At 40.6% G+C, this 24525-nt stretch overlaps 1 protein-coding gene across 6 annotated transcripts in view; it reads right to left on the minus strand.

The window, feature by feature from the left end:
• Window positions 1–24525, minus strand: part of magi2b (membrane associated guanylate kinase, WW and PDZ domain containing 2b) — a 61510-nt gene that overhangs the window by 26809 nt on the left and 10176 nt on the right. For all 6 annotated transcript variants that reach the window (XM_042110537.1, XM_042110538.1, XM_042110535.1 and 3 more), the window contains exons 2-6: window positions 17178–17294; window positions 2826–2945; window positions 1886–2101; window positions 879–1113; window positions 205–284 (exon numbers count right to left, since the gene is read on the minus strand). In XM_042110537.1, coding sequence (XP_041966471.1) covers window positions 205–284; window positions 879–1113; window positions 1886–2101; window positions 2826–2945; window positions 17178–17294 — 768 coding nt within the window. The remainder of the gene's footprint in view (window positions 1–204; window positions 285–878; window positions 1114–1885; window positions 2102–2825; window positions 2946–17177; window positions 17295–24525) is intronic.

Below are 24525 nucleotides of genomic sequence, written 5' to 3' on the forward strand. Positions count from 1 at the left end.
GCTACAGTAAAGCCCACATGAGGCTGACAAACATATGCCCCAAGGACAACTGGGGGGAGGTTTGAGAAGAGTCACAGAAGCAAGTGTGGTGTTTTGTACCGCCATGGTGCCTCCAGCACGGCACAATAGAACCGATGGCTTTAGAAAGCAAACAATTGTCTCCTGCAGCAGTGAGCACGGCACATTAAAGCAAGGCACACTTACCATCCTCCTCGCATTCCTCTGGTGGCTTGGCCTTCTTAGCAAGCCGAGGATCCAGCCACGACGTCGTTTTGGTGTTATGACTAAAAGGGAACGGAGAGAGAAGTGACAGCCTCGAGCACACTCCTCTCTACATGTCTTAGGTGCTAAGGCAGAGCAAACCGAGTGTGTAAATTGAAGCACGCCCGGGTGAAAGACTACAGGCTCTAAAATGGCAGTCGAGGCTGGCTTTTTAAAGGGACTGGGAGGAGAGAAGACACTGTGTCCCTCTATTTCACCCCCTCTGCACCCACTCTTCCAATCTGTCATTTCTCAGGTTACGTGACATATTCCGCTAAATAAATCAGATAATGCACTGGGAGGGGGTTTATTGGCTCAAACTACATCAGAACTCTGTAATAACTTAATCTGGAGCCGTGTGGTGATGATTTGTCTCTCATGGGAGACCACTGAATACAGTCAGACACTGCCGGCCATGAGGTCCAGGTGGCACCACAGGTCATCATGGTGCTATATTTAACAGTGTCTCGTCATACTAACATCATTACACTAGCTAACATTATCAATGCAGCAAATAGGTCATGAAATAGGCCACATACAACTGACAGTACAGGGGCACAGAGCCATCAGAACACAGGCCAAAATGGAAGGTCTGGTAACAACATTTGACCACTTACTCTATGAAGTAGACCTCCCCCTTTTCTGTGTAGGCCATTTCCCAGTTGTCAGGCAGTGGACCCAACTCATCGTTATCTTGCGAGTCAGCGGGAGATTTGGGGGCCTCTCCCTCCTCCTCCTCTTCCTCCTCCTCGGGGGCGTCGGTGGTGGCGAGGGTGGGCGTCTCGGGCGGGCAGGACTGGGGGGGCACGTCCCCCGAGGCGTCTGTGCTCTTGTCCTCATGCTCGCTGGACTCTGTGGGCAGAGCGGGCGAAATGGTGAGTCATGACTGACCTTCCAACTGTACCGCTGCCGTGTCCTCAGAACAGGGGTCAGAACGGCAGACACAGAGCTGCAGCAGCGGAGCGGGAGGGAATGGACGAGAGTGACGTCCACTCAGACCCAAAGCAGACAGTCACAGATGTGTCATCTTTTAGAGAAGCTTAACAGGAGGCCGCTGAGACACAAGTGGCTGTGGCATCCGTACCACAATCGGGCCAAGTGACCACAGGGACCCGGGCCAAGTGACCACAGAGACCCGTGAACCCCAGAGGGTTCCAATCTGACCCGTGGTCTCACCACATCCCTCTCCCCCACTTGCTTCCTGTCACTCCTCACTGTCCTATCTGAAAAAATACATTTTAAAAAGCTTACTAGGATTATAAACATGGATATATGTTTCCTTATTGAAATGAAACCTCACAAAAAACTTACATAATTTTAGCACAACTAAAATATGATCAGCAGTCTATGGCAGTAATTGGATTTTCTGCTTGCTATGCACACTACGTTTGCCATGCAAAGACAAAATGTTAATTAGACCGTAAACTAGTCTCACTGACAGTAATTAATTACCAAAGCACGGTGCAAACTGTGCATGCACAGCACATACTTCACGCACCCCTGGTTTGAGGATTACTTATGGAAATGTTGACATGAAATCAGAACTTCATGGTATCACAGAAGTATATGGCCTAATCTGCTTTTGGCATCATTGGCAGCTCACAGGGTCTATTATCTAGCTGACCTGGGGTAATGGCGATGCCGTTGCCGTTGACGACGGGGCTCTCCTCCTCCTCCTCCTCGGGCGGCTCGATGCTCTCCTTCTCCATGTTGCTGACGGACTTGTTCCTCTTCCTCTTCCCCTCGGCGCTGGGTCGGGCTCCGGGCAGAAGCTGGTCCGTCACATTAAAGAGCATGGGAGAGGGCTCGGCTGGGGGCTTGGGCGTGCCATAGAAGTTATCTGCAACCCAGCGAGAGGCCACGGGGAGAGGTCAGCAGGCTTCTGTGGTAGCCCCCTGAGGCTGCTTTACATGTGCCGTTTTACTTTCATTTATTCCTGTCATCATCTTTTGGTCTAGTGGTTTTAAATGAACTTTTCAATACTTTTTTGACTCCTAGGGTTTGCCAAACTGCGATTCTTTCACAGCATCTCACCCAGCACTTGGGAAATCCACTTAATTTAGGTTCATCTCACTTAATTTCATGCTTTTGATTTCTTTTATGTGTCTGGAAAGTAAAAGGCACTGAAACATTGCATAGAAATTTATGGACAGTCTGATTTCCATAACGGGGTGACCCAGAATCAGAGAAACAGCTGGGTGTGACTACAAAATGCAGGCTATTTCATTAAAAAAAAATGAGGAAGAAATCACCCCTTAAGGTAGTCCTAACAGCAGATAGAATGACTGACTGTACACAATGTTCAAAAACAAAGTGCAGTTCCACTGCCACAGAAAAAGGATGCAGCATTTAGTGACTTGTTGTATGTCAATAACGTACTGTAGGTCATTGTTAACAGTTTTACCCAAGACAAGACGACTCAAACTCTTACTGCACTACATACAGTATAAATATTAAGCTTCATACATTATGCTAATTGTAGTGAAATATATTTTGCAAGAACATCAGTCTAGAAATTTATTGCATATGGGTTTATATAAAGATGTGTGCAAAATTATGCTTACCTTCATATGTTCCACTTTCAAGTAAAGCTCCACTTTTCTCCAATTCCATAAACCGGTCAACACTTACAAAGTTGTAGTCCAGCCCTGGAACCTCTCCCTCCTTAGGCTGTCTTGTAGTACCTGAAACAACAAGAATCAAGAGCTTGTCAGAGTGCCATAACTCCAATAAATTAGGAATGAATTCACCACCATGACAGGACACCCCTTGGAGCATGGCACTAAGAGAAAACAATCACTGTAATTAATCTCTTTGTCACGGCTAGATTCAAACAAGAATTGCCTGAAAATCCCTCACAGACAGAATGACTGAAACTATTCAAGAATGCAGTGCAATCAACAATAGCCATTGTGTTCTGAAAATATCTTACCAAAGTTAGAAATTACTAAGATGGAAACAACATGCTTATATATAATGATTAAATGAAACGGCTTAGTATTTGTTTGAGTATTCATTTTAGAGACTTGGCCGGCATAAATGCTCTGTACTGTGTCCTTCAACAATGCCATCTGTTAAACTGTAGCATTCAGGGTCTCAACTCTTCTAAAAGCTAGTTGACAAGCAGCTTTTATAACGGAAAGTCTCAAACCATACTAAAACCTTTTTAAACTCGGTAAATTAAATTACATTATTATTTCAATGCTGAACAACAACTTAAAAGGGAGCTCTGAATCACACAGACCACTGGGGCACCATCCCAATGGGCAGCAGAATCTCTAGTCTGAGGAGAAGAACAGACACAAAAGCAGACAGACTCAGCAAGACTGCAAGTTTAAAGTTCAATCTGAAGTAGTAAGAGTTGGCCTCCAGATATAACAACGGTTGCACAGTGCAAAATGACAACGTTCAGGGTATGATGTCAGCCATACTACTGGCAGAGCAGCACAGTTGCTCTTAAGCCTCAGATGTGATTACCGTGACATCACACAATGCAAGAGGTTTTGGAGCAGAAGCTCTCTTCTCCAAGAGGGAAACGAAGTCACAAGGCAGAACATAGTCACATGTACTGCCTTTATTTACATGTGATCTGTTACATGAGTACAAGAGCACAGCATGGCCAAGTGCAATGTGTCATAAGTACCCATCCCATGGTGCCACTACAAATAACTCATATTCACATGAACCTTTTCTCTGTGCACATCATTTCATCCCAAGGAAATAGATTCTGCTGAAAACGTAAACCTAATCTCAAGCAAATAAATGAGAATCCCACTAGGCGAAGGGAGGTCTTCCAAATCATAGCAGGGTGTGTTCCTGCCCCCCTATAGAGGCCTGCCCAGTGCCCACACAGGGCCTCCACAAGAGACAGGCCTGGGGACTAAATTAGGGGTTTCAACTGCTGCTGGTTCAATGTGCTGTGGTGATGGAATTCCATCCATTCTGAATAAATGTAGCATTTGTCTATTGCAACATAATGCACAGACAGGCAAAGTAACGTACAGTATAATGGCCTGCTTCATGGAGTCAGTCGTATGTTGTTTGGAATATGCACCATCTGGTTAGTTGTTAATTAGTTTATTAGCATACTGTTGTGTTAACATTATGTTTATGTTTACAGTTCTTAACATACAGGACTTACAATGACATCAATAAACATTACATTAACATTCAAATTAACAATTGAAAGTAAAGTCATATATAGCCTGAATAAAAAGCATTAGCAATAGACTAAATAAAATTCAACAGAATAATAACAAAGACCATAAGCATACACAAACAGTGACTCTACAAGAATGAATTATTAGATACAAGCAAATCAGTTCTTGCTGTGGATGCTTCTTGAATTACTAATTAATACATTGAATTAAATTAAATCATCCCCAAATACAAGGCCAAATGTACATAAATGACAGGGTACAGTTCGCAAGCAGCTAGAAATAATTGTCAAATGTACGGCCCCTAGCTGTAGTCAGTACGGGGAGTATTAGGATGCCTACCAATCAGATTCTAAGCACGGGGCAAAGTTTAAAAGATGCAGCAGAAAAGTGCAAAATATCCATACTGCTGAAATTGCACAATATTGTATTAGCTCAATATATTCACTGTGCAACACACAGCACCATACATTTACAAAATACTGTCATTCAAATGATTAACTCATTACAACTTCAACAGAAGTGACACACTGTGGTCCAACTGAGATGCTGAATAATTCAGAGGCCAATCCCAGCTCCAGGATGGCATGTAGTGGAGGTGTTCTACGTTAGCTGATATGAAACCTTTGGAAATACTCCCAAATGGTAAGCAGTGGAGATGAGATTCCAGATCAGGTGCTTGTCTCCTGTAGCATAATGAAACCCCAACAAGATAATTCCATTAGGATTGTGAGGTAAAAATAACAGCATGTGTATGTGAGGCCTCTAGCAGGCTGAGCAGGTATGAATAATGGAACAGTATAGATGAACATACACTTAAAATGAGCTGAACAACATGAAGAAAGGCAAGTCCAGAAGGCAAGTCCAATTATGCATGCTTGGATTATATCACATGCAGAAAGTATTTAAAGCATGCTGCGCTATCATTTATTGTATTAGCACAAAATGAATGTAATACATAACAGATTGAAAACCTGTGGAAATAATGTGACTTTGCATTTTCAAAAAATGAGAACACATTACTCATGCATATATTGGTATTAAGTTACAGCCCTTGCCTTGGCTGTGGCATCATTTGAATGCATTACTGACAAAAAACAATGTACTCCTCCAAATGTCTAATGTCCATTAATCTTGCTGTTACAGCGCTGTCTGTATACATACTGTAATGGATAACTAAATCGCTCCACTCATCTACATACTATTGCCTATCTTGTCATACTTGGTCCCTCTCCAGCGTTTGGTCAGGTATGCATTTGTTTTTATCATTCCATTTCCATAACCAGTCATTGAACAGGCAATGCTGTAGTCTGGTTGGATGCAAACCCAGCTGAGGCTTTGTATCTCTGAAGTGATTCAAGCAACCCAACTACATCTACTGCAACCAATCCAAAAGCTACCGGGGAAACAAAGAACTACAGTATGAAACTGATCCTCTCAAAGACTGGTACATCTAGCATCTATCAACATCACAGTGACTTCCAGTTGCAGCCGTACATATGGTTGGCAAATCTCCAAAGTGTCCCCCAACTTTGAGTGTAAAACCAAAAGAGAATGGTTTCAAACCTGTGACTTCAGTCTATTCACAGATCATCAGTGTCAAAGGCTAATACATAATCCTTCTGACAGTGACTAAATTTAGCTCCTTCATTCTATACTGTACTCACCCAGGAGGAACACGGCATAAAAAAGATGATTCATCCCTCGAGATGAAAGCTGTTATCTCTTTTCTGATAATGCGATTTACCGGGGGGGGGGGGGGGGAAACATCCCGGAATACAGACTGAAGAATTGGCTCTCCACAAGGTTCAGCACACTCTGCAGGCCACGTCCCCCTCTCCCCTCCCCTCTCCATTGGCGCTGTGGCCCTGGGAAGACACAGAGGGTCGCCAGGGCCCAGCACAGAGAGATGGAGAGGGCATTACTGATGCTCCACTGGCACATTCAGCACAGGTTCATACTGAGGCCTCCTAATCTGAACATCTCAGGATCTCAGCCTCCAATCAGGCTCCAGAGGGGACTCAAGGAGAGGCATGATAGAGGGACAGACAGGCCTGTTGAATGTGCAGTGACATCAGTAGTGCAATGGTGCAATGTCTAAAGCTTTTCTCTATGCTTGTGTGTGTGTGTGTGTGTGTGTGTGTGTGTGTGTGTGTGTGTGTGTGTGTGTTCAAACCGGGATGGTTTCCGGGATGTTTTTTACACAAAACAGTTTGTATGTGCATAAAACATTTTATCTACTGAAAGCAAGCGCAAAGTCTAGTAAGCATTGAAAAATGTACAGTCATTCGATTTTACCCCCACCCCCACCCCTCGCCCGCCAAATCTGCTGTGATACAACAAGGTGGTTTGATTAAATGGAGCCAGAAATAAATCTGATTACAATAGGAAAGACTCTGGCTGAGCACACATGGACATACACACACTCACATTCACACATATACACCCACGACTGCATACAACATCACACACTCTTGTGCACACGTACACACCTGTGCAGAGACACACAAGCGGAAGATTATTTCTGATCTGCTTAAGGGGACAGATCCGTCCAGAATCTGCATCTCTTTCACCTGTGCTCATCTCTCTCTGCAGGGGATCACGCCATTACAAAGGCTTTAGATTGGATTTTGCTCTGACAGTTATAGACCAGGTTTCAAATTCTACTGTGGTAAAAGGTTTTCTAGCATTGCAACTTTAGTTCACAAAATTAGTGATGTACAATCTATTGATTGACAGTTATAAAAAATACAAATGAATCACTCATGCAAAAAGATATGACTCCACTCCACACACACTATATACTGTGACCTATTCAAGACCCTGTTGAACCCAATCAGAGGGAAATACATCTGCAAACATACTGTATGGTGATAAAACACATACTTCACAACAAACGACTGAATCAGATTTGACCAACAAGGCTTCAGCTAGAAAGAGTGTGATGGTAAAATCAACTCTTACAAAAGCTTAAGTTAAATAAATGATAGAGAATTGTTAAGAATAGGCAGAACGTGCATAGGTTGTAACCAAAGACAAGCAAGCTGGAACATTTTGGTAGAAAGAAAGAATTTCAGACTTTCCTATGATATGTTCACAAACCTTTAATCTACAGTATCTCCTCCTTCTTCTCATGCCCTTGTGCACCTCTTATTCCAATATACCAAAGTAGGCATCAAAGGAAGAGTAAACATGCCTGCTATGTAAGATGCTCTTAGCATCGCATAAGTAGCAAAAATCTGGCAAAGATGATCTGAGGCAGACATAAAAGACTCTAGAGGTCTTGACTGTGCATTTCATTTGAAATCATAGACACATGAGTATAAGCATATTAGATAATAATAAGCAGAACATATTTTTTTGCATAAGGTTTACAAATAAAAGGTGTTGAAGATGAAGATGAAGATGAACTACTCCAGATACCTAGGAACTGTTTGCTATTAAGGAGAACAGGCTTACACTGCTATGGCTACCCTCTCAGCCGCTACGTTCCTCCAAGGAACATCGTCTGGCACTGCCACACCTACACACACTGCAATCCAGACTATCTTCATTAGTAGTGACCCGATGGTGAAACAAGCTAGCAAGTACATCCCTCTCTATCTTCAAAAAACTATTGAAGACCCAACCTACAGTAACTATACCTCCTTCTTCTACCACTTTCTTCTTCAACTACACTTTGACTAGTACTTAAACCTTCTGGTCTCTCATCCTGTGGTAATAGTGGTGATTGATGTAGTAAGATCTCCTCTGCAGTGTAGCTTGAATGTTATTACTCATTTTGTCTAAATCACTTTGGATAAAAGCATCTGCTAAATTAATAAATGTAGATGTACAGTACGGTATATTTGACCATATCTCTATTTTAGTTGTAGTTGTAGTGTTTTGGGGTTGTCTCACCTGTACCTCTCTGCTTTTGTATTTCTGCCTGTAAAGTGTCTCTCTTCCCATCTTCTGTCTGATTCTTCATGGAGCTATGAAAGAGGGGATCATTCTGTCTGCCACGAGAGTCCTTAATCACCTGTTCATCTACACTACAAAGCCCAGACAAGATATTTAAGACAAATCTGTCTGAATCTACTTCAAAAACCTGGCATGTACTCACAATATAAAGCAATTCCTGTGAGTTGCACACTTAACAACATGTCTAGGCACTATTTGTACAAGCTGTACACTATGTGTCACTCAAAACACAAACAATGGTTTTTCCCTTTTCCTTTTGCTTTCTCTGTCAGCTTTTGCTATGAAGCTATAATCCAAACTACCCATATCAAATCCTTCTTGCAGAACAAAGACATCAGGATCTTATTATTAACTTTAACTACATTAGCATTTAAGTATATACATGCAGCTGATATACAATATATACATTGTATACATTGCTATAGATAATTCAAATGATTTACAAATCTCTGCTTGTTCACCATTAAATCAGCAATCAAATGGATTGCTGACAATGAGGGGCTAAGCTGACAGAGAGAGTGTCTGCTGCACTGGGCTGAGAACCTGATATGTGATTTTATTAGACTGCGAGTGTCCCAGCGTGTCACACAAGGACAGGGGTGCCTGCACACTTCTCAGTCTACGGTCACTCCAACCTTGAAGCAGTTGGGGCGCCTCCATAAAATGACTGCTCCACAAATGGAGTAATCAGCCTCAGAGGCTGCCACTTTGGAGGTGATGGTGCCACTCTTTCCTAAATGAAGGCATGGCTTTATTAAAGCTCAGGGGTCACTGGATTAAGCCTGACAGCAAAGTACGCTTACAGCATTTTCTGAGTTTCTATTTTCTTCTTCTTCCATAACATGATTCCTATCTCCCTGTAAAAACTGTACTTACACACTGTGCTTTGATTTTTCACCATTGTTGCACCATTGTTGCTTACCCTAATGGATAAATATGATTTTATAGATGTTTTGTTTTGACATGCAAATTAATTGTTTTGAAATCCCAATTGTATCCAACATATAAACTCAGGCATTGTATGATCTGTAGCTACTTAAAAAAAACATAATTATTAAGTTATATCATTTGTATTAAAATATAAAAAATAACAGGCCGCAGCTCATTAAAGAACGTGACAGAAAACAGAGGGCAGATTATTTCATATGTCTCCAATTATCAATCTTCCAGTCCTTTGGCCAAATTTCAGTGAATTCAAGACAGAAGCAAAACACCTCAGACAGGATTTTTTCGCCGCAAAAAGCTGCACAGGACTCGGCGCTATGCTGCACCTAAATCTGTGGAGAGGATTTCTGGCTGTCTTGTAGGATGAGGCTGCTCATAGATCACCGTGACGTCAAGGCAGAGACAAGGAGAGGCGGGAGAGGCGAGGGCATAGTCGGTCCTCTCAGAGAGAGGCTATTAAAGAGTTTTATGCTGTCAGCCACTGAAGTGTAAGCCTGCACATCCCTGCCAGCCGCACACCAAGAGAAGAAGCGTCTTAGTGCTCAGTTCATAGTCCTGCTTCAGAGGTAACCCATGCCACATTTAAACATTTGTCAGATACGCCTCGATCTTTATCTATTTCACATTATACTATATGCATATGAATACTTGGAGCTCAACTAGGTGTATGTCTTAGGTGACATACACATCTGCTTTAAGAGGGAAGTGTAGGATATGAACGTTATTTATAGACATGATGGCTCCTTAATGAACCACTATGAAACACAACCTCTTTATATTTCAGTGCTTTACTTGCAGCTTGTTGGTTATAGGTGGATTTCTGAGATGCAGCGGAAAAGTCATTTCTCAACCTGATCACAGCCCGCAGGGGCATGTTTAGAATACTAACAATGCTAGAGGGACAGGTCAGGTTATATAGGGAAATGTTATCAACCAAAATTGAAAACTGTCTCTGATGATTCCCCATTTAATTTACAAAGTCTGTGCTGTGTCAATCTGGAAGATGGATTTGATTGTGCTTTTGCTTAATTTGCCTTAATTGTATACATAACCTGGTCATTACAACCTCACCTCTGTCTAGTTTGCATATCCCCTGTAAGACATGCATGAATAAGCACACTAGCCTGACTAATGTGTTTTTGATGTATTTGTATGTATTTTGTGTGTATTTACCTCATCACACCAAAACAACAGGCACAAACCGTTTCAAATCGGCTAAATTTAGACACCACTTGCCCATCACACTGGCGGATTTTAAGCAAACACATCAAAGCTATGTCAGACATGCTATCCTTATAACAAGCCGTAGCAAGGAGGCAGCTTCCAAAACACTCATCATACATATTTCAGTGCAACACACCAAAATACGGCTCAGCATAAAAAGAATAATCAACATGACTGTTGTGTCTCCAGCAGGGTAGACCCCCCCTATCCGAGGCACTACTTTGCGGTTGTTTGTCTTGACAGTTCAGCTCAAGCAAAATGATATTATTCAGTCTTTATTATAACAGCAACAGAAAATGTTGAGTACAGTACACTGTGAGTAACACACAAGTGATCTCCATAGAGGTGAAATAATGTCAACAATATCTCTGTGTGATTCACGCATATAAAGCCCTCTGTTTTTCCACACATACAGTACTTTCAATGTATGTGCAAATGCATAAACAACATTTGCTATTCACTTGGTTGGTAGCTTACATATGCCAATACTATATTACAGTTTCTTATCTGCTTTGGTTCATTTCTCAGATCAGAATCCTCCACACCTGTTCAGCCTCCACATCATCTAGTCACTTGTGCACATCATAACCTCATCTTTTCCAAATTCATGCAAGGATATCTAAAATTGCTGTTTGGTCTTACCCTGCATAACAGTTCAGTAATGTATAAGTTATGACATCCAAATGGATTACATCAGTAATCTTTATGCGTTAACCATATGCTTCATCAGTGTCAATGGCATGGTATTTTTTTAACATCTGGTAAATTATTTGTCTTATTTGTCCATTTATCTTTAACTGAGAGTTAAACCTCTGGATGCGCCAGGCCAGGATTAGGGACAACCAGTAACATTGTGTGCCTCTATATCAGACAACAAAGTGCTCAATAATATTTTCCCCATTGGATTTTACACAACACATTCCCCCTTCCTCAAAATCACCCCATGGATCTCATTCATGAGAATGAGAGGTTTGTGAAAAGTAGCATGCCAGATTACATTCTGTATGTGGTCATTTGGGTCAATGTCATTTTTCTCCACAAAAAATAGGGATTGGTTTGGTGGACTCTAACAAATGCTGAATAAAATCAAGTCCATTTTACTCAGCACTTTATCCAGTGGTGAAGCTGCTTTCTGAATGAAGGTTATATGTCTTTGATCAATACTGTCAAAAAATGTATTTGCTTCGCCAGGTGGCTCCATTGTTTCTCGACAGGTTGTATTTGAACTATCCGATCTATCAAGTGAGTTTTTCTGCATCATGCTATGACATTCTTCAACAATGATTTGTTGCCTGGTTCTACTGTAAACTGTTGTTAGTGACATGAATCATATTTGACAGTTGGAGATCTAGTAGGGTGATACATTATTGAAAGAGATACAGTAAAAAAAGCTCATCATCCAGGGTATAATCCTGTGTGTGTGTGTGTGTGTGTATATGTGTGTGTGTGTATATGTGTGTGTGTGTGTGTGTGTGTGTGTGTGTGTGTGCGTGCGTGTGTGTGTGTGTGTGTGTGTGTGTGTGTGTGTGCGTGCGTGCGTGCGTGCGTGCGTGCGTGCGTGCGTGCGTGTGTGTTCACCCTCTGTACTACTACTATATTACATATAGCGGAGCTGCTTGTTACATGCCCAAACCCTGGCTACAGTTAAGAGCTCAGAATACTCAGAATGCTTTAGTTTCCTTCTTTTAAATCAACAGAATCAATGAAGTCTGATTGAAATTGCCTAGTATAAAAAGCATTTTTCCAATATTGTATAAACTTACAGCAAAAGGGATTTTTTATAAAACATTAGTACCAGCCTTTTTCCTGAAAGCTAGAAAAACCTAGTCTCTATATGTAAGAGTGGTCAGAATAGTCATCCACTACGCAATCTGTGTCTGGTAGCTTCGTCCATTCCATTTTTAATGTTCTGACGTTAGAAGGCTTATCTATAGCCTAAGTGATTCAAACCACATCAGCCAATTTATGAGTCATGTGTGAATGTGAAAGTATGGCTTTTAATCAGCTACTGTTATGGGATGCCATCTGAGATCTACTTGATTGATGATCTCTATCCACATGGCCTGATCAGCATCGTTCTCAGAAACGTGGATAAATATTCTTAGGATGGTGATGGGTTCTACTAGCCTGGCGGGCCATCCTATATCATTGAAATGTATAGTCTGGAATTGACCCATTCACCTCGCTTAATCCAAGGGGCGGGCAGAGAATTGTGTTTCAAACTGCCTAGGCATGCAATAGGCCAGCGCTATGACCATCCGTATCTGGTCTGCAAAACAGCAAATACATCCTTCTTCGAATGGAATGACTTAAGTGCATTGTGTTGCTCAACTTTCAAAGAAAAGCACAAGTCTAACTCCTCCAAAGTTGACACCAACGCCGATTCAAACAACCGCTCTTCGTTCGCCATAGCCACCTTCCTTGTTGTTTACCATAGCAGGACTGTCGTCATCCTGTTAAGCCCGCCTTAAGACTCTCTAACAAAATAGAGCGCTGTGATTGGATGACGTCCACTGCGTCAGCCAATAGAAATCCCTATGGTTTGCTACTAGACGTACAGGCTGAGCAAATTAATTTGCCGCCGTCTAGATTTCTAGGCTAGGGTTCTAGCATAACTCAATAAACACTCTTAGACTAATAGCATGCCCTCCAACACAACACATACACCTCAACAAACAAAGTAGAGAGCAGCAAGTAATGTGTACTTCTAGTTCTACCATACCTCCACTATAACATTAACATAATGCAAAGTGCCAAGAAAGCAAAGCAGAGGCAACAGGCTACTGGCAGCTCTAACCTACTGACCTGATGCGCAATCTAAAGGTTCACTTTATATTATACTATACTGTAGGTTCATGATGCATTATAATGGTTTTCCAAAAGGACTGTAGCTTATACCCATGTGCACATCTGGACATAACTGAAAACTTTACTATCTTGACTTGATCAGTCCTGCAACTCTATGAGGGACTCGATGAAACACCAGCACATTATCAATAACATGAATGACCATATTTGACTGACTTACCGTCAGAGATCCTCTGAAAAGGAAGATTCCAATCTTTGAGTGAAAAAGCATAACGGCTGTAAAGTCTGGCCACGAGAGGCATTTTATTTCCAATTAGCCTAGTAAATTATGACAGCATCTGCTAAGATCCCAAACAAAAACAAATTAATAATTTTGTGTGACAATTTACAGTTTTAATCTCATGCATGTAAATGAGAATTATTCATACTAAGATAAAGTCAGAATAATGTTTTGTGACGTACGTCTGAGAACGGTGAATATGCCTGTGTCCAGCATTTTCAGCATCAGTTGGACATTTGTTGGCTTTGCAAGTACCTGATCCAACACTGTGGTCACTCAATACCCCATGCTTCATTTCACTCAGTAAAAGCATCCTAATTCCCTACTGACAATGTTTGTGGTCCCTCAACTCACATCAAACACAATAAAGAACATCCTGCTATCTATTATCTAAAAAATACAGGTTCAGGGTGTACATAGAGGTCAGAGCAGAAAGGCAGAGAGGGAGTGTTTAGTTCAGTTTGAACATGGGGAATACAGAAGTTTGCAACTAAACACAAAAACACTAGTGCCAGCCTTCAACTGTTGTTTGCATGACGCCTCTGGGTGCGGGAGCAGGCAGAGAGGCTAGTGCGGCGTGTCTGTCTCTTTCCCCTGACAGCCTGTTGGACTGGCGGTGCATGTTAATTCGTCTTGATGTGTGCTCATGCTCCTGACTGACACAACATGACAGGCGCACAGCCCAGGGCCTGAGGAAAGCCTGACTTTGCACAGTCACAGTAACCTCACTCTCACGCAGCCAATCACAGCTGTGGCGGAACAGCAAGAATATCCTTGCCGCACAAGTGGACAACAAAGCCAGCCAGTGGAGGACGGACAAGCGCTCTCATAGTGCCCCAGAGTCACTGGCCTGCTGAAAAAAAACAACCACATGTCTGTATCTGATATGCACAGATACTAGTCTACTGAGTGTCCAACCACATGCCTGCATCTGATACTGTATGCACAGATACTAGTCTACTGAGTGTCCAACCACATGCCTGCATCTGATACTGTATGCACAGATACTAGTCTACTGAGTGTCCAACACAGTGACATACAGTAAAGACACAGAATAAAATAACATGGATTGCAGATGTAAAGGTATATGTCACTAAAGATAGGGAATATTGCATCTACTATAAATAGAGTTGTGCAGAATGTCCACACACATGAGTTCACATGAATATTATGCACATCCTGTCTTTGGTTCCTCTTTGAAAGCATTAAGAAAGTGACACAATCCCCTCAGCAACTTGTTGAACACACAGCTGATTAATAAGAGGAGGTCAGGTGTCTGACCATGATGAAGGTCATTCCACTGGACTACTTTTGGATAATTTGATGATTCTGCCGTGATGTCCAAATTACCTTGTTTTTATCTGTAGGGAACCGGAAGGCTCTAATATCTGAACTACAATTCCTTGTCAGAAATAAATGACGAATAACACAAGCATGCCTATTTCTGTGTAATAATCCCATTATTACGCCGTACTTACATGACTGCAAATCACAGTGGTGCCTTTGCATGTGAGATGCAGCTAAAATTTAGGTCAACAAGGATTTTTACATTTAGAAACTGCTCTACACCAGGGAAAGATGGAACTGTATAAAGGTAATGTATTTATATACACAAGACAGTAATTCGGTTACACAACAAATGTTGGCACAGAAATAAATGCATAACAAACCTAATGAGCACACATTAGCAGCTGTGTTAAGTAACTGCTACAGGACTTGAGATGATGCAAATGCAGCAGTGAGGAGTGGCAAATGACCTGTTTGTGCCCACTCAGGCTTCTCTACAGCTCCCATGGCTGGTGTGCATCTCTCCACAGCTGCTAGACTCACAGAGGTTTTCTAGGTGTTCCCTGTGCACACATAACGCCGCCTCAGTAATGTAATAATGTTCACCGGCAATAGTGGGGACTGCATATAAATCAAAGGGCTCATTTTAATCCGGTCGTTGGGTAATTGTGATGTGTTTGCGCTTTATGTGATAGAGGGGGAGGGGGAGCAGGCCTGGAGAGGAGATGCTGGTTTCTATGGAAACCCCAGGCGTGGAGCTCACTGACTGTGCAACCGAGGGACTGACTTAAGGTTAGCTACCCAACCCAGAGGACACCTACTAGATGCTAACAGAGGCGTGGAGGCAGCTCATCGGAGCACAGAGGAAAGAAAAGAAATACATTAACAGTCAAATAGAGGAAATGTATGGGAATATCAAGCAGAAGCTAGTAATAGCAAGCAGAGCAGTTGCTTCTACCAAAGACCGAACGAATGTGGTACAAGGTTAATTCTATGAAACTGTATAATTGAACAGCAACTTCAGTTATACACAGAAAGAGATGGAAAATTCCTGTAGCTTGTAGCAATTCTATGAATCAAATGCTAAATTTGAAAAATCAAATGTGCTTTTAGTACAGGCTGATAATAACAACACGAAAGCAAGAAATGTTGAGTCATGATTCTTACATAATTACAGAGTATGACCCAATTCATAATATAAAACGCTTAAAAATGCTGATACAGCTTCACTAACAACAGAAACCTCTAATTAGCCAATAAAAATAAATAATTTCCATTGAAACAGAGTGAGTCAGGAATGCACTATTACGTCACTGTGCAAGTGTGAATGCATTCATTTCATTAGATGTCACACTGATGTGTCATTATGCCACAAACGGGCTGAGGGATGCACCAGATCGCAGCGCAGTCACCAATTTCTCCCCCAACAAATAACTTAAGCCTAAGATTGCCAAGGTCAGCGGCAGAACACTGCACTGAGTCTCCACCATTCATGTGATGGATGACATATGCAGTCTATAAATACTCTGCTTGCTGTCGCATCTGCTTCCCTGACATAAGGACAAGCTCTCTGATGTGGTGGAGGTAAATGGGACCCGTTGATGAATACAGATAACATTGATACCACCCATCTATTTATTATCTAATTAGATTAATCTGTGTTGATGTGCCTTACATTGGTAGAAATACTCTCTCAAGAGGGTGGCTGCAAAGACGTCTAACATGGTAATTCAGTTGACATACACCTTTACTCTAAGGAAACAACAAAATCTCCCTCTTTAGGGTTGAGGTTAATCAAACTGAACCAGCAAAATGTGTATTAAAATATAATATAATAAAAATGTTGCACAATATCTCATTATTTCTAAGCGCATGGCACATGATATTCTTGTTTAATAAAGCTAAAATCGGCACCACCCGTAATACATTGTTGCACTGTATTGCAATGTATAGACTCGTATAAGTCAATGTATAAGTCAAATTAGAAGTCAATTTCAGTTTTCTATCACATTATTGCCAACAACATAAAACTCTACAATATGGAAGCTGCTCATGTTAATGTGTGCATACAGGTTTTAGGTCCCTCTTCCCTAGTAGCTAAGAATTTTTTTGTCACCTAGCTCAACATTTATTTTTTTTGCTAAAAGTTCTACATTCTGCCCTGCAAAACAATTATTCTGATGGATTGGTGGACTGGCACGCTGGAATAAAAATGAAATCACATTCCGCAGGATCAGAAAAACTGTACTCACACGGCACAGTGCGGAGGTAGAGGTTGTCTCGGATGATCTGTTGAAGTTCGTGGTCCACAGAACCCTTCTGGAAGCGGAGGTTTAGATAATGACGGAGATCCTTGTCTACAACACCTCCTGAAAACAAAAACAGGGCAAAATTACATACAGACAATGCCTGTGAACTAAAAATGTCTCTCTGATTAAAACAAGCAACTATTTTAGCTGCAATGATTCCCACGGACTAAGAACGACATAGCATAAGGTCAAGCTGCATTTCACAAGAGTAAAGTATTCCTTTCTGACACACTATGGGCTCCTTTTACAGTGCACGTGTCAGTCTTGTCAGAGGAGGTGGCTGATGGTACATTAGGATGAGACATTGCTTTTATGATTGAATATAAAAGTGAACACAAACAGTCAGAAATGGTAGGCTATGAAATGGTAAGAGCCTGCACTACAAAAACAAATAAGGCTTCCTTTTATAGTACAGTTTATTCAGTAAAAATGTCATATATGGTAGTATAGTCTGGGCTGTTACAGACACAAACCCTGGATAACTACAATTAATGGAACTGGAATTGATAGGTAATACAGAAGGTGTTTCTAAGAATGACTTCCCTACTTTCATGGAAAGTACGCAATTCTATCTTGAGTCATTAAAAGGCTGAAACGCTTTTTTTTTTTTTGTATTTCCGCTGTAGTTTCTCTGTATCTATCTACATACAACCTGTAGTAATTACCCAATAATGCACTACAGTGTACTGGTAATAGTTGAGGTGTAATTACCCATAATGCACAGTGTAATGGTAATAGTTGAGGTGTTTCTTAGTATTTCATGTATAGTTTCTCTGTATTTGCATTCATGTTATGTTGTAATTACCAAATTACATACTATAATTTACTAAATTATAATATTTAGTAATTAGAGGACTGTAAAAGGAAGGATTATTATTTTACTCACTATTAAGTTGTTCAAACAATCAGTTGCATCTCTCACTGTGATATCTGAGTCAGTTCAGCAATTCATACACTGAGGCTTTACCTAGAAAACATCTTATCCCTGTTTCTTCACTACTTGGTCAACATTATGTGGAACAATCACAAGTTGGTTCCACATAATGCAGCCTTCAAGTACTGTTGGAAATATCATAAATATGAATTCCAAGCACATGAATGCCCCAACAAAGTCGTAATCACGGGTGAGAAACTAAAGTTTTTATATGATACCCAACTTTGTTGTAACATGCCGTTCAATTGCAGTTAAATATGGACTTTGGTAACTAGGCATGTTTGTGAACAAATATTACAGTTTTGTCACTAGCAATCTGCTTGACGTGCAAACAATGGAGAAAGCACTCGCTGTAGTGTTTAAACACTCTGAGCAATACATCTTATTTGGGATATTTATGCAGTTTCCTCATCCTGACTTAAAACACATAAACACACAAAAGTCAACAGAACGACTTCTCAACTAGGACACATGGACCTTCCAAGAAGGAGCACATGAAGGCAGCATGAGACTTCGAGAATAATTATGTCTAAACTCCAAGCAACTTCTAAACGTTGTGTTGATAGGTGCTGTCTTAGACCTAAGAAGGCTTGCATTAATTGGTTCAAATATCACTTGTGAAATGAGCATTGTATCTTTGTCAATTAAGACAGTTTTGCTTAAATCCTGTAACATTTGGTAATTCCATACTCATAACGATTTAATAATGGAGCCTTTAACAACACACCTATGCTCAGATTATGAATTTCCTAAAAAATAGCTTTGACACAATTTCATCACTTAAGTCTACAATTTGTATTTCACCTCATTCAACCCATGCGTGCTCAAAAATAGCAATTCTCCTTGACCCGCTCAATGACATAGCGCTTAAGAGGGCTTGTGCTGCCAGTGCAATACCTTGACCCATTAGAATGGGGCCCTCAGTGCTAGATGCTGAGATCTCTAAAATGTTAAACATCAGTAAAATATATACTTTATAATTGACTGTAGTGATTCTGTTAAACGTAATCAAATAAATGATGCAGTGGTTGCCTTTTCAATAATATTGGTTTTCACTTCAAACAATCAACTAAAAGTCATTCATCTGTTCAAACGATAGTAATGATAATAACTTATTCATACAGCCAATGTCAACCATTCATACAGCAGATAAAGCGATACCAACAACTGGCTTCTAGTCGCTGCAAGATGTTACTATGAACTGGATGTGTAAAATACATTTTCCACATTTCAAAAATATCAAAATGTAACATGATGCTCATCATCTGTACGGTATCTCATCCATGCAAAACACTCATTCATTGCAGTGTATCTGTAGGTCACTGCAAAATTAATTGATGAAATACCTATAAGGCTGAAAAGGCTATGTAAACTGGGAAGATTGTCAGGAATACAAACTAACTTAGAGGTTAGCTTGCAATGCCCCCTCTCTGTCCTTGACAACTGATTTGAGATCAACTCATCTTATCACAGTTCTAATAGTCACTGACTTCCGACAGCAGCAAATCCACATCTCACTCACTCGTCTTCATGGCATCAAATGAAATGAAAAGATTGGCCTGCACTGCAGGGAAACAACTATTTTTTTCAATAACATGCAAAATAGGGGCACCTTGAATAAACCCGATCTCTCAAGGAGAAAGGATTTCTGTGAGAGTGAAAAGCATGAATATGGCTCAAACCCTTAGAAAAACCCCACAAATACTACCAACACACAAATTTACATATGAAAAAAGAACTGATTTTGTGATGTCCATCACGGCTCACAGACAATTATGGTATTGCCGGCACCATCTTGTCCTACCTCAGTAATAGCATACTGAGATCCACAAACTGAAACTTGCATTGGTGAAAGAACAATGGCTATGTATGGAACCCTCTTGACTGAGGTGCCTTAACACCTTATGAACATCCTATTCCGACATCTATGAGAGGAGCATGACTAATGCTGAGAGGCAGACAGTAGGCACGGTAAAAGCACCTCATTCGAAGATTTCCTCAGTGAGAGGTCCAATATCCTTTTATCACAATCCTGTCTTCAAAAATGTGCAGCCTCCTCCGAGCGCTCTGTGCCAATCCTCGGAATCCTTTTTCTCCTCTCTCTACCGAGCAGGTTCCAGGCCACCGATTCAGAGCAGCGCACAGTTCTCCTGGTGGTTCATGGCTCAGAACGCTCCGTTTGCCTTCCTCTCTACGACCGAGGACTGATCTAACTCAAAGCTGCCAGGGTTACCCAATTTTTCATGGGTATTTCAACGTTTGGTATAGATGTTATCTTCTGCAAACCAATAGATCCAAATAACAGAATGGCAAATCCAGATGAGAGACACTGAGGAAACAGGGCAGACAAGAGAGCTGTCGATGGATATGGGCGAGCAGAGCAGAGCTCATTCTGCTTGGGGAGAGCCTATCACATCAAAGCCTGCTTTCTCATTGGTTCATCATATCCCTGCACTCATTATGCATCCTATAGCTCCCTCTGTCTGCTTGGCCAGCAACTACTAAGAGCAATTCTATGTAAACTGTCTCTTTCTCTCCCTCTCTCTCTTTATGTATGTATGTGTGTGTGAGAAGGAGAGAGAGAGAATGAGAAAGACAGAGAGAGACAGCTTTGTCATGCCAAATGTCTTCCACAGACAAAAGGGACATCACAGAAATCGCATATGACGAAAGCAATCCCAGAGAAGAAATTCATTTTTGAGGTCACGTTTTTTATCTGATGAAAATGTAATAATACTATTAATACTACTAGGGAAATAAGGATGTTGAACCTGAATTCCATTTCTCATATTTACTTAAGCTGTTGTTTCTTACTTCAAATAGTCTTTCATCCAGTCCAGGCAACCTAGCCATTAACCAATCCAACCAACCAGCATGTTGCTTTGGCAGCACAGAAATGAGGGGTGTATTTTGACAGGCTTTTGAGCTCAGAATATCAGCATACTTGAACAAGAATCAATGTAACGCTGTCATTTAGTTAGTTACTTAACTCAAACATCTCAGTTTAAATGCCAAATATGTTCAATTTTTATCCTTCCTTAAAGTAGGAAGTTGTCAACAGCAGGCATGCTGATTTTGTTTGAAGGACCATATTTATAACAGACCTTAGTGTGGAAAGGTTGAACTTCAAATGTTGTTGGTGAAATTTCTGCTTTCCATGCCATTGTTCTGATGTTAAATAACAGTTGGAAGAGAAAGCTTTTGTATTTTCACATATCTCATCCTGAGAATGTTATAGTCACATCTGAAAGTCTTGTAGTCTTGAATAGTACAGTAAACTACATAGTTGAACATTACAATGATGGCATTAGTTCAGGGTCATTCCAGATGCCAGTTAGTGTTAACTTTAATTATAGCTACTCATTTAAAGGTTCTAAAACCTTTAGCAGGTTACGTTTATCAATTTAAAAAAGTAATATGCTGTTCATAACATTACAGACATGATTGTAAAATTAATCAGTTGTTGAAACTTAAAACATTTTTTAAATCTTTTGAGATGTTTGTAAATATTATCTTCTAAATGACATAGTAAGACATATTTTATAGCAGTTAACAACATAACCAACATCATATGACTGTAAAATCTACTTTTTTTAACTGGACAAATATTTTTTAATAATTTATATGTTATCTGTTACAAAATATGTTCAAAATTTGATAAAATACTGTCATAAATAACTCTTTTTTAAAAAATTAACTCTTTGTAATGTTGCATAACATCTTCAGAATATCCTTCTGTGCCATTAAAATCATTACTGTTATGATGTACTTGAAAAAACTGTTGGTTTTTTGCATTAAAGTCACATAATGGTCCATATTTTCTGTCATTACTCTTTATTATTTTTTACCCCATTGTTGCGCACTGTCCACATACGTGGACAGTAAAATAACTTCTATATAAAATCATATTTTTAAAAAATTCAAAATGATTTTCAGTTTTAGGCTCATATAGAGTAATAAAATCAATATTTTTTTCATAATGCGTGCATGAAAGGGTTAAATAGCACTCTTTCTTTATCCAAGCTTGTGAAGACTGACACCTCATTATTTTTTCCTAGCCTGTCCACTGGGGTTAATAGCAATAGCAAGGGGTTTTGTTGACTTGAGAGGCAGTCATGCCTGAAAATGCTGCACTGTTTCAGGAGGATACGTCTTCTACACTGTGTAGAGATTTGCTGAACAGATGTTGTTCTTGACAAAACAGACTGTAGTATAAAACTAGCGGACAAGGGCAGATGCTCACCTTAAGTCACCCTCAGCATCTACGTTCTCTGGAGGGCCTTCATTGTGCATCGGCTACAAAATGTGCCAAATATGTCATAGATACAGTTCTCATTTACAAAATGTGCCAACTACAGTATAACAGAGATACATATTTTGGTGCATTCATATTTGTCTTTGCTGTATTTTACCTTATTTTTTGTGTGTACATACAGGTGTGCATGAATGGGTGCAATTTCGCACGCAGAATGCTCTGTTTAACCTGATGACTTCATTTATTGTTAATCTTAGCTTGTGCAGAAAACATGTCCATTTAAGTGACTTTAGCTAATCTTCGGCCCCTCTCTGGAAAAGCAAACACAACACAACTAATGGGAGCCTGGCACAACACTGATGGAGCTACTGTGCATTGTTTACTGCTTAGCTATAGAACTCATGGGAGATCACACTGTGGCCCCTATTTTGCACCCTGGCGCATGGCGTAAAACTCGTTTTCCACCCGGCGCAAAGTTTATTTTCTGATTTTGCACGTCTATTTTTTAAACAATGCGCCCAGGGGTGTGGTAATTAACAACTAGGGAGTGGCCTAGCATTGTCTAAAAATCGCTATTGTACACTACCTAAAAGGCATTACGCCACTGACCTAGAGAAACCTGGTCAGAAGTCTATGGCAAGTTGTTAATATGTTATTTTAAGAGCACAGTCATATGGGCGGGTGCACAACGCACCATCCTTCTATCATCCATGAACGTGCACCAGCGCACGTCCATGCAACACATTACAAATTACACGATTACAATGGGAAACATAATTAGAATAAAGATATTACGAAATACATCTCACGATGAGTAGTTATTCACCATCATTTGCAAATTGGTAATGACGGTTAAAAGTGATTCAGGGTATCTGCACATTTTTTCAAGTGCAAGACTTTTAAGACCTTTTCAAGGCATTTAAATGGAAAAATTAAGACTATACCATGGCGAAAAAGATAAATACGACAACTTAAAAAACTGTTTTATGCAATAGTTTTTTTTTTCCACTAACTAAACACCCACCCCATTTTGGATGTCTACAGAAGTTACCAAATATAGTATTTTGGGGAAAGAAAAATAATTGTGTGTGAATCACCATTACAGCTATAAATGCCCAATTTTAGGGTCTGGGCTGCTTCTTTTGAAGCTGGCTGTACATATCTGGTTGTGCTACTGGCTGAGGCTGACTGTTCTTCACCTGTGTCTGTAGAAGCCTAGGCTACTTGCCAAAGACATGTGGATTCCCTTCAATGTTTTTTTCAAAGGTAGACTAAGCTATTTAAATATTTTAATAGGCCTACTTTATATAATTTACTACGTGCATCTATTGTCCCATATGCAGCACAGCAAAACATGTTACATGTTCTGAATGCCTTGTTTAAAAATCCGCTACCTTACCGTGACCACAGAATTGATAGTTTACACCTCTTATTTGATCACTACAACCCTGCTTAGGTTGAGCTGCCGCTGAGTGCCTCACATTGAGCAGGTGAAATCTGATTTCTCCTGATAGGCCTGGACTGGAAAACTGACATACAGTAGCAACAGGAGATAAAGAAAATGGTCAATGCCATTCTCTGCTTATTATTGTCACAATCACACACCCCAATATCAACCAATAAGCTAATCGCTTTTGTTTTTTTCACTTCAGGGGCAAAAAATACTTAACAACTTCCAGTCAACATCCTCAACACCAGAGCATCCTCAACACCAGAGCATCCTCAACACCAGAGCATCCTCAACACCAGAGCATCCTCAACACCAGAGCATCCTCAACACCAGAGCATCCTCAACACCAGAGCATCCTCAACACCAGAGCATCCTCAACACCAGAGCATCCTCAACACCAGAGCATCCTCAACACCAGAGCATCCTCAACACCAGAGCATCCTCAACACCAGAGCATCCTCAACACCAGAGCATCTTCAACACCAGAGCATCTTCAGCACCAGAGCATCCTCAACACCAGAGCATCCTCAACACCAGAGCATCCTCAACACCAGAGCATCTTCAACACCAGAGCATCTTCAACACCAGAGCATCCTCAACACCAGAGCATCCTCAACACCAGAGCATCCTCAACACCAGAGCATCCTCAACA

The sequence above is a fragment of the Alosa sapidissima genome, chromosome 11 (genome assembly GCF_018492685.1).
Source record: "Alosa sapidissima isolate fAloSap1 chromosome 11, fAloSap1.pri, whole genome shotgun sequence".
Lineage (NCBI taxonomy): Eukaryota > Metazoa > Chordata > Actinopteri > Clupeiformes > Clupeidae > Alosa > Alosa sapidissima.